This window comes from Telmatherina bonti, assembly GCF_933228915.1.
Source record: "Telmatherina bonti genome assembly, chromosome: 4".
Taxonomy (NCBI): domain Eukaryota; kingdom Metazoa; phylum Chordata; class Actinopteri; order Atheriniformes; family Telmatherinidae; genus Telmatherina; species Telmatherina bonti.
Genome location: NC_136622.1, coordinates 23,095,187 through 23,106,717, shown reverse-complemented (window position 1 = coordinate 23,106,717; position 11,531 = coordinate 23,095,187). Strand labels below are relative to the sequence as shown.

Sequence of the window (11,531 nt, the reverse complement as noted above, 5' to 3'; positions counted from 1 at the left end):
GGCACTGAGCCTTGATGTAGCCTTAAATAGAAAGAAAAATATCAAATGTTTTAACTGGAGAAGCTGACAGGGATCCACTTGTGTTTCACTCTTTTGGACTTACTGCGTGTCCTATCACTGCACATATTTTCATCTAGTTAGTGAGTCTTGCAATGCAACACATCAGTCCAATATAATATGTAAGGTTTCGCTCTTAAAACAAACATTTACGTGTATTCCTGAAACCCTTTGGCTACTCGTGTTTTCACAATTATAAAAGAAAAAACTGTGTTCACAACAATATGACCTCGGCGATCGTCCAGTAAGCAATTTGCAGGCTTAAGTCGCCAATTTACCTTACAGAAAGAGGCCAAGTGCTTCGTCTCCTTGCCTCGTCTCTCCACGCTTCCTATCCGCATGCTGCAACAGATCCGGATTTCAAACAACTGTTCCTCTCTTCAAGGCATCCTGTGTTCAGTTGTGATGTCATATCTGACCATCAGATATTCAGCAATAGTAAAAAGACCATTTGTATTTGAAAAGCAAAATAAAAATAACTTGGCAAACCGAGCACTGTCAAGGTCACTGTCTAGTACATTGTCTCCTCGATATTGAAATTAGCCGACCAGAATCGACTGTGCTGTCCAGACAGGGCAATAGTCTAAACAAAGGCCTTTTCTTCTTCTCTGTCTTTGAGTCTCTGCAGGCAGGTTGCCACCGTTATAGTCTTGTGTAACCTCTGCAAAACTTAATTCCAGGAAAACAAACCACGAAGTGAAACCCAAAGACTCCAAAACTGTGGTAACGTTTTAGTTTAAAGAACCAACACATAGTTTTACCAGGTTTGATTATATAAACAAAATATTCACTCTGTGTAACCATGAAGCACTCTATAACTTAGAAAAGAGTTGACCGTCTGTGAATATCATCAAATGAGATTTTCTATAAGAAAAATTAATCGCACAAACTTTCAGAACAATTCAATTCGAATATGTAGAAATATAAATATTTAATAGGTAAGGTATCATTTAGCCAATAATAAAGCCTTTTCTTTTATCTTGTAGATACAAACATTTGAACTTGACCGTCAGTACGAAAGAAGTGGTGCAATAATCTGTGTTAAATCTACAGTTAAGAAATTATTCCATTTATTCATATAATTACATTATAACTTTGACTAAGCCATTTACATTTGTGATTATGCGTGTGTGTGTGTGTGTGTGTGTGTGTGTGTGTGTTTGTGGAAATGGGGGGGGGGGGGCGCTCGCATGTGTGGGTGTGTATGGATCTGTAGGTGTGTGTGAGTGTGTGTGTGTGTGTGTGTGTGTGTGTGTGTGTGAGAGAGAGAGAGAGAGAGTTGAGGAATGTGTAGATGGAATGATTAATCAAGATATTCATTGCACAATGTTGATTCACCAAAACGTCTCTCTCAACCAAAGCAAAATGTTTGTAGCAAAACTTTCAATCTGCTAGACCTACATATTTTCCTCGGCGATTAAAAACAGCCTGGTTTTTCAAATGTGAAAGCTGTTAAATGTGTTGAATGCGGTACTAATTGTACTATCTAAAGAACATTATTAACATTATTAAATTGAAACATCGAAATTGATATGCTTTTTTGTTTGTTCAAATAGCTGGCATGTGACAGATACTCTTTCTGCTTGATAAATATCTAAACGAAGCTAATAATATTCCTATTACTAACCAATCGTTGCACTGATAGAAAAAAAGGTAAACAACAATTATATAACAAATATCCTAAATAAGATATCTGAGATTTTTGTGGTGACGTCCGCCTGGCGCTATAGGCTAATATTTCAACTTCAAAAGTAATAAAAAAAAAATTAAAAAAAAAAGTTTTGATCAAAACATTGAAAGTGTAATATTTCATAAATATTAATAAACACAGTTGGATATAATACTATGCTAAAATTAGAGCAACACTAAATCTTTTTTTTTTTTTTTTTTTTTTAAATCAAGCTTGCTGAAGAATGTAATTCATGAATTAGTCTTCGTTTAAGCACTTCCTGATATTTTCCTTTGGTCACCACCAGAGGTTATCAGCCACCTTTCTCGTGTCGCGTTCTGGATGAGACTTGCTTCTTTAGCTCTTCTATACACAGCTAAACAAAAACTCACTTTAAGACATTTCTTGTTTCAATGTAAAATCCGTTCCGGATAAGGGTGAAAGGTTAATGTAATATTTTTTAAAATATTAAATGATGCTGTCTGATTTCGTATGGTAATGAATGACTTACATTTTTCGGCATGTACATGTTAATCAAGGGCGCATGCTGTTTAATGGGTGATACGATCAAATGTGAAACATTATCTCAACTTTCAGGAAGTATTTTAGGTGACCTGTTGATTTAGCGTGAATATTTTTCGTATGAACCTTCGCCTTCCCATCATTTGTTTATTTGAGTATTTTAAAATGTGCTGATTTATATTAAGCTACAATTAAATGACAACACATAACATGTACCTGTCATTACCAAGCCAAAAACATTAATTTGAAATATGCTGGTGTTCAAAAATATTGTCCAAATATTATTACACCTTTTTTTTTTTGGTTTGCTTTATGTTGGGAAAATAACCAAACAGACATTAAATACACGAAATTTTAAACACCCAATATAATACTGTACAATAGCAAAAGTTCAAATGTAAATTATACTTTTAGTTTGTTGCCTTTTTTTGTTTTTACTTTATTATTTTGGACAAAGAACGAGTTTACACTGAATATTGTCTATCATATCAGGCCTTTACGGCAAGTTAGCTTTGACTGTCCACGCCCCCATTCTGATTTATAATCAAGCCAGAAAGCAAATTCCACGTAGGCCTACCGCCACATAGAAGAAAAACTACCATACCTTTAATTGTTCTATTGCAGGCGAAGTCGTATTAATTTTTCCTCTTGCTGTCTTGACTGAAGGGCTGCTAGCGGCGACTTAGTGATGTTGATATAGGACGTCAAAAGTCATACCTGTCCGTCGTGGTCAATAACACACACCTCGTGAAGGGTGCTTGAAACTATTGGTAGTTCGAGTGGCGTGGGGCAGAACGAGAACTTTCAAAGCATTTCTATATTTAAAAAAAAAGAAAAAAGAAAAAAAAAAGGGGGGGGGGGGAGAAAAGAAAGGACAAAAAAACCAAATGTTAATTCAAAGTTCTGAGAGATGGTCAGAAACGCGGGTCAGAGGATATCGCTACACTTCCCCTTTTTATGAATTTATGGCATGTCATTAAGCCTGGCTGTCTAGACAGGGAAATAACACCTTGTTTGCCTACAAACAAACCGCTAGCATTGGTGTCCAGCCCCCTATTTATTATTCACAATCTGCCGTGATGTCAAGGTCAAAGTGACTGCATAGTCATGGTCAAGGGTAAATTGGGAGACCCAGAAGTTTCCACATGGACTGAAAATCCAGGAACCAAACAAAGAACACCCTGACGTCTAATGGCTCTAGTTCTTAACAATCTCAAGAAATCTGACGAAGCAGGGGAAAAAGTCAGTCACCAAAGTGCATTATGTAGAAGATTTTAATAAAACTAGAAATTCAACCATATCTGTCCGGACTTATGTTCAAGCCTGATCTGTTCAAGAGCTGGACTAGAAACCTTTTTACCTTTTGATGTTCATTTGACATGAAGACAAATCCGCCTCGAAGTTTATTCTAAATAGAAACTATAAATGTCAAAGGGAGTTTTAAACAAACCAACTGTTATCCTTTTTTCTTGACTGCCACATCCCGGTTTGCAAATTGTTTCCATCCACTCACATTCAACGTTACTTATGTGGCTTGACGTTTTCAGAAGGCTACTAATCGTGAATAATTTAGGAACGACTAAATAAATAAATAAACAAATAGGCTAAATAAATAAGTCAACTCCCGAAAATATAGCTTAATATAAAACGTGTAAGTTAATTATACATAATCGAGATGCATCCATGTTACAAAGCGTATTAAAATAGTATAAAATACATTTTCACACATTGTGTACAATAGGGTTGGAGTCATTATTTTTGGGAGAAAACAAAACTAGCTCACTGGTAAAGACACATGCATCTTCGAATTCATAGTACAACTCACCTGTTCCATCAGAGTAGCAAAGGTCCGAATATGTGTGACACTGAAGACTCTGAGAAGTTACGAACTGCAAATCTAACGCAAGCTGTTTTTTTAATTCAGTCTACCTTGCACAGACCACAAACATCGCAGGCGAACAATGCTACCTGTATTGAAGTCCTCAAGTTTGTATTGCATTATCTTTCCATTATACACACACACATAGACACACACACACACACACACACACACACACACACACACACACACACACACACATACACACAGATACACATATATACATACATATATGTGTATGTATATATATATATATATATATATATATATATATATATATATATATATATATATATATATATATATATATATACATACCAACAAAAAGACATAGGCATCTATGGAGTCTTAAAAAGAGAAAACAATTAATCTCGAAAATAAGTCAACGTTTCTGTACCAATTGATGGTTAAATAGCTGCATTTACCTATTGGTTTCTAGATTTTGCTCAATGTATTGACACCAAGCAAATAGCACTTCTAACTGCAGCTACTTAACTTGGATGGAGCTAACTTGAACGTCGTAAGGAACGTTCTTTAACCCGAGACAAATATTTCTAGATGGACCCATAATTAAGTATCAGAGCCTGCAAATTTAACAATTCTAAATGAAAAATTACGGAACATATTTTAGTTATTTGCGCATGTCTTTGCACATGTCAAGGTTGGCAAAATGCGTCTTCTCACTAACTGAGTGCGCCTGGATCCCAAAACGATAAGATAAAAAGGCAGCAAATACATTTCCTGTAAAGTTACCCCCAAAAAGCAAATACTGTGGGGTGGTTGATTGACTTCAGAATTGGGGCATTCTCATAATGACCATTTATTTATGAAACACGTTACCAGTACGTAATTAAACACCACAATACAGCTCACATACTGCACCAAAGTAGAAATTACAGGCTTCTTACAAGGCGTGTGACAAGCTCCAATGTTACAGTGACAAAGTCAAAACAAACGATTGTGCATTCATATGTAATACTCACTGACTTTAATGGTTTACAATCATTCCAGTTGCATGACAGAGTCCTTCACTGACAAAGGAAAACATACAGATTTGTGATATTCCAGTTTACAGTTCCGTCATACTAGTTAATATGAATTAAATAATGAAGGCATTGCACTGTACAGATTAACAACATAGAGGCCTTTAATTACCCCAGGCTTAACAGAACACATCCCACAAGGAGAAACTTTTTTTTTATTCAGAAGAAATTTTCTTTTTTAAACATTCTTTCTGCCGAAGGTCTTCTCCGTCTGTTGACGTGGATGATGTCTGCAATCTTATGGTTGAAGTTTCACCTCACCACTTCACAACACTTCTTGTCCATATGCCAATCCTCTTTTTAAAATAATAATAATTTCCTCTGATTTGATCTGCTCGTTGCAAGTCATAGAAATGTCATTTTAAGATTTGGCTTGGAAAAAAAAAATCAGAAAAAACACGCAATACTTGTCTTTGAAATACAGATATTGTTTTAAATATTATATATTTATATATGTACATTCCTATAAAACAAACGTGAAGTGTTTTTCTATAGTTTCACAGTTTTTAGAGCATTATCTCTAAACTGAGAAATGGGAATTGTTGGCATGGTCGATGGAGTTGATGATGGAACTTAAATTACCAGACAACCCCGGCCAAAATGTTCGTCAAACAAAATTTTCAATGTAAGAGGTAAATATATGGCATGTTGTTTTGGAAGGTACGAGTTGCAGTTTCAATGATGTCTCTTATCTTATCAAGTGGTGTGCATATGATTGTTCTTTGATTTACTGACGAATTTCTTCTCCTTGACCCGACGGTTCTGGAACCAGATGGTAACTTGACGCTCTGAAAGATTGGTGGCGGCCGAGATGCGCCTTCTCTTGTCTTTGGTGATGAACTTGCTGGCTGCGTATTCCTTCTCCAGTTCCTTCAGCTGAATCTTGGTGTAAGGGACACGCTTTTTACGTCCGCGACGATAACTGCTGACCTCGGGCTGCAATGGCACAACGTCTGGGAGAAGAACAAGACAAACCAAAAAACCTGTTAGGTTGTGTGCGGGCGCAACGATTAAGCTGTTTATACCTCGAGTCTGACTTGACTCAAACCTGGAAACAGTTATTCCATTCAAAAGCTATAATAATTTTTTATGTGTGCTTTGCATGTGTTGGAGTAGGGGGTGTTCAGGTGTGCTACACCTGACATGTATGGCGTCTTATGCATTAGGCCATCTCTTTTTGAGTAGGCTAAATAGCAATAGTTATCAGTTTATCAGTTCAGACACTTTGCTGTTTGGTATTGAATCGTAATTATTGTTTTCCTTTAAACTTTACTTAACCCGCTTACAGATTGTTTACAAACCAGCGGAGCAATCATGACCTATGGTATCCTAAATTTACATACAAAATTTGAAAGTACTTAGACTCAAAATGTGTGCCCAATGGCTTACGTCAGATAGTGTGATGTAAAATACATAAATCAATTTTTTTTAAAAAACAAAACACGTTGATTCTAGACTGCCAATAACTGAGAACTGACATCAATTTAGAAAAACGTGTAACCTAACAACTGTTCAAGTAAAAAGATAGTCATTTATATAGATTTCTCTTTCAACATTATGTTTTATTCGACATTTTTATTATAATTTGTGTTTTTTTTTATAATCTATTTGCTTTTTAGGGACTCTCTTTAACTTCTATTTTACATTTTAAACGTGGGGTACTTTACCAGGTAACCTAAACTGTGGGACTGCACTCTTTTGCCAAGACATGACAGGGCAAGTGTGGCAATACACTCAAACAAACAGCAGAAGTTGTGGGACATGTATTGTTGTTGTTTTTCTCCCTCTTTTTTTTTCTTTTTTTTTTTTGTGTGTGTGTTTACTTTTAATCCCCGTGTAATTTTACAGTCAAAGAAGATGCATTTTTAATTTTTCCGCACTTCATGATCATATAAAATTATAATAGTTTTTCTTAAGTTAAGCCAGAGTGCTTTCGCATTATCCTTATCTATTATCCTTGTTAGTCTCTTTTTGTTTGTTTTGGGTTTTTGGTAATTTATTTTTTAATGGAGGGATACGAACAAGTGTTTACTGGTTTGTGTAGTGAATCTGTGTCCATCTTCCATCAGTAGTCCGTATGTGTTTATGTGGGAGGGCGTCAGTTTGTGTGCATGTCGAAAGAGACACTGAAAGTCATGGATAGCGCGCGCATGTTTGAGCACGTGTGCGCGCTTACTTGACTGCGTGCCCGTGCTTGCGTGGCTTGCTCCCATATAATTTAAATACACAAAAAAAAAGGCAGGAAGAAACATTTTAAATTAAGAATAGTTACACCTGTTAGAAATAATTACACCTGTAAAGCCCTTTGTGCTATGTTTTAACATATGAAAGGTACTTTATGAATAATATTTGAATTGTAAAAGAAAAGAAATAATTATGCGGGTGTAAGGAGCAGTATGCTCATCTCAATAAGGTGCACACTGTTCGGACATCTGTGTTTATGTTCAGATAACATGCATTCTGTCTGATAAAGCAAAATCAACACTCAAATAAATTTTGTCACCTGTTACGTGACTGTGAAGCACGTATAACAACATTGCAGCGTCTAAATTCTATTGCCATATAAGGAGAATGTCTTTCATAATATCACCAGATATTTGTAAAGGACGCAGAGATTTATTACTGCAATCCATACACAGGAGGATATAGTCAGTAGTCTATATTGTCATAAAAGGGGCAAAGGAATACAGTGATGTTCCTTTCTATTCTATGTGACAGTAACTTAATTAGATTCATGACTGTCAAAAGAAATGCTTTGAACGTTATTAAAGGCCCATTCAATTAAAAAAAAAAAGTGCATGGAACTCATTGTTTTGATTTTGAACTTTTTAAGCACATAATTTTCAAGAATACATGTTAAGTGTCAACCCGAATATATCATATGTGAACATATGAATGTTTATTTAGCAAATTTATGAATGAGAGAATAGCGTCTTAAATTGTTGGACAAAATTACTCTTAGGAAATTAGATGCGTGCAATAAAGTAGAGTCTATAAGCCTCGAGCTGGTATAAAGTTTAACACAAAAAATAATTAACTAAACAACTATAAACAACAAAGTAAAAATATCTGACCGTGTTCAAATTACCCTCTCATTCTGATGACACATCTTAAAAGAGTACAAGTCTCTCCAGTGTGTAAGTGGTTTTCTGCTTTCTGAAAATGCATTGAAAATTATTATGAATATATACCTGGAAAGGGTGATTTCCAAAGATGAGTTGACTGCGTTTGTTCTTTCGAGCAGTACACCTGCCCATCCCAGCCATTGGAGAGCGCCCAGTGCTGGTAGCCTTCCATTGGGATCAAGGCGTCGTGTCGTGGTTCAGGGTGTGCACTGATACTGGGTACAACCGACACGTCAAGATACCCGGGAACAGCTTGATATGAGCTTGCGAAACTCGGGTAGAAGGCAAACTCTTTCGCCCTGGTAGAGAGTTCTTCTGTAGGCAGAGCTGTGCTGGGCTCGGCATACTTCTCTGCAGGGTGGTACGAGCAAGGCTTCTGCTGCAAGTTCACGTTGTGCGAGTGAGACAATCTACAGCCGTAATATGGGTTTCCAAATGGATAGCCGTAACTCAAAGATGCACTCGAAGATGTTTGTGGAGCGGGGCACTGCCGGCCGGTGTCCGGAGAGGAAATATCCGAGTAGACAGAGCCCTGGTGGGTCGGTATGGTGCCAGAATGTCGACCCAGCGCGGGGTGCGACATCAGGTCCCTACAGTGGGTCGCAGGGCAATTGCCGCTCAGTCCCTCCATTGTTTGGCTTTTATTCTGGTTGTTTTCATTCGGGCTTTTTTCATAAACGTACATCAAGGTGTCCGCCCAGCGTGGATGCAGAACCAGCGAAGTCGTCATATCACGGGCTGCCGATGCTTTTTAAAAGTCGACTACTCCAAGACGGACACCTCATTTCCAACTACATTTTACACCAAGCGCATGCGCACACCAGACCCTGTGTGTCCACTTCATTAAGAATCTGGCACGTGATACACTAACAAGTCCTACGAGATTGGGCTTGCGAGCAGGGGCAGAGCAGCCCTTTAAAGACTCACTGCCTCACATGTCACCGCTTTTCCCTGCAGAGCACCAGTTCGTATCATTGGCTTACAGCAGATAGACCCACACCCTTAAAGGGGAGTTTGGCTACGAGAAGGAGTGAGGCAAGAAAACAACCTGTGAAATTTAGCCGACTGCGCGAACTGCCAGATAATATAGCAGATCCATACAAATATGCTAAATGAAAAATATAAAATTGCCACACACAAATTCTTAAATATATATATATATATATAAATATGTATATATATATATATATATATATATATATATATATATATATATATATATATATATATATATATATATATATAATTATATCTTTTCAACTAAAAACACTTTTTCAGTTTAATGTGCTAATGTGGCAACGGGGAACTTAGAAAAACTGGAATATTTTAACATCATTTGGTTTTAACAGTCATTTTGTCATGTTGTGCTTTTACGTGTTTGTTTTGTGAATGGGATGCAAAATAGTTTTTTTTGGAAATAAAGTTGAACGTGCAGTGTTGTCGCTCCTCTTATACCGCAACCAGAATGAGATGAAAGCTATTTCGAGTCAAACATTATAAAAGTAATTTAGTGTATGAGGTAACTGGAGATACAGCTAAGTCATGTGTAATATACGAGAAATGCCTACCATCTTTATTTAAATAAAAGCACTTTACTACATTGTTTGGGCAAAGACATGTTTCTTCCGAAGCCACGGTTCAGGCCAAGATATTTATTTCTGTTCGGCATTGAAATGACTATTGAAATTAGCATTAAATGAATTCATGTGATTTTTCTGTTTCACTGGGTCATTCATTCATACCACGCAAGTGGATGCTTACGCTTCAGGGCGAAAACAAGAACAAGGGACCGCTTAGAGCTCAAATGTGTGCAGAAGACACACCTCATTTAATTAGAACACATGCAAGAAATGTAGACCTGTATCCCCTAAAACATATCCTGTATTACTTACACAGAGACCAGTTACAGCTTCTATCAAAATCTCAAATATCTTTTAGCTTGACCTCGTTTGTATTCCCTATAACTGAAAGAAATTCGGCCATTTAGCATTTAACCCATACTAAAAAGCTGAATATTTAAAAACTGACTGGATTTCCAACTTTGAAGTATATTATCGATGGGATAGGCGCGCAATGTGTCCACAATGTAACCATTTTGTGATGCCTGTCCTGTGAGTCACGCATAAAGCAGGCTACAAGCTGCCTGGAAAGGGTGTGTATGGACATTTTTGCACTTCTGATTTGCTTTAGGATTCATCAGGCCACAATTTTGTATTCGCAAACAGCAGTAAGGAAGCAGGACACCCATCTCTGCTTAGGCAGAGGTTCTTTTGTCTCAAGGAAATTACAACTTCGGGCTCATCCAAACGGCAGCTGCACGGAAGTCCAAGGTCAAGGTAAAAAAAAACGCAGACAAACAGGGTCGTAATGAGAGTCTAGACAGACAAGAATGAACTTCACACTAGAGTATACATGAAAATGAGCTTTTATTTAGAGACCCTCATTCTAAAATATTTTCTCAGTGAAAAAAGGGAAGAGTTCTAGAGAAATAAATGGATTTTTATTAAATAAAAATAATCTAATGACAATGATAACGTTTTTTTTTTCTTTGCAAAAAAGAAGCTCCCTACTTTAGCAGAAACGTTTTAGAAATAGGTGGACTATTTCCTGTTTAGGACGGTCACATGATTATTAATAGTTTGGTGTCGTTTGGTTTCAATCAACCCATGTTCAGCATGACTGAAATGTGTGTTTGATTAAAACTATTTAAAATTTAGGCTTAATGAGAGACACGGGTAATTGCGTTTGCCAAACTGGCGAAAAGGTTGGAGCGAGTAAAGTGTTATAGATGTTGTTGTAGATGTATGGATTTGATCAAAATATAGGTCTGCTGTCTGTAATACTGACTATATTTTACATATTGAACCATTTTGTGTTTTGCCTCTGACCGATATAGAAAACACGAATGTTTTCATCATTATATATAAGGAACAAAAAGTTGTAATGAATCTTTTATTCTTTTCATACTTCACCGCAAGTAATACAGTGGCTACACCGTCGTATGGACTGAAAGAGCTATTTTTCTCATTCCTCAAATTAAAACCTTTGTGCATTTTCACAACAGAAATAAATAAATAAGCAAATAAGCTTTGCATGTCAAAAACAGTGGATGGAGCGGAGAATAAGTTCTGGCACATAAAAATGCAAATGTTATCTTTTAATGATTTTTTTTTTTAGTACACAGCCTTTAGATATGTTGCATAAAACGTCGCACTGGAGAGATATTATACATTAGG

The 11,531-nt window shown here is 36.6% G+C and overlaps 1 protein-coding gene across 1 annotated transcript; it reads right to left on the bottom strand.

The window, feature by feature from the left end:
- Window positions 1-5,866: 5,866 nt before the first annotated feature.
- hoxc13a (homeobox C13a) lies at window positions 5,867-9,025 on the bottom strand (the record flags this gene model as incomplete). Its single annotated transcript, XM_079239434.1, has 2 exons — window positions 5,867-6,123; window positions 8,362-9,025. 2 exons carry the CDS (start codon window positions 9,023-9,025, stop codon window positions 5,867-5,869), a joined length of 921 nt encoding a protein of 306 aa, XP_079095560.1.
- Between the last annotated feature and the right edge of the window lie 2,506 nt (window positions 9,026-11,531).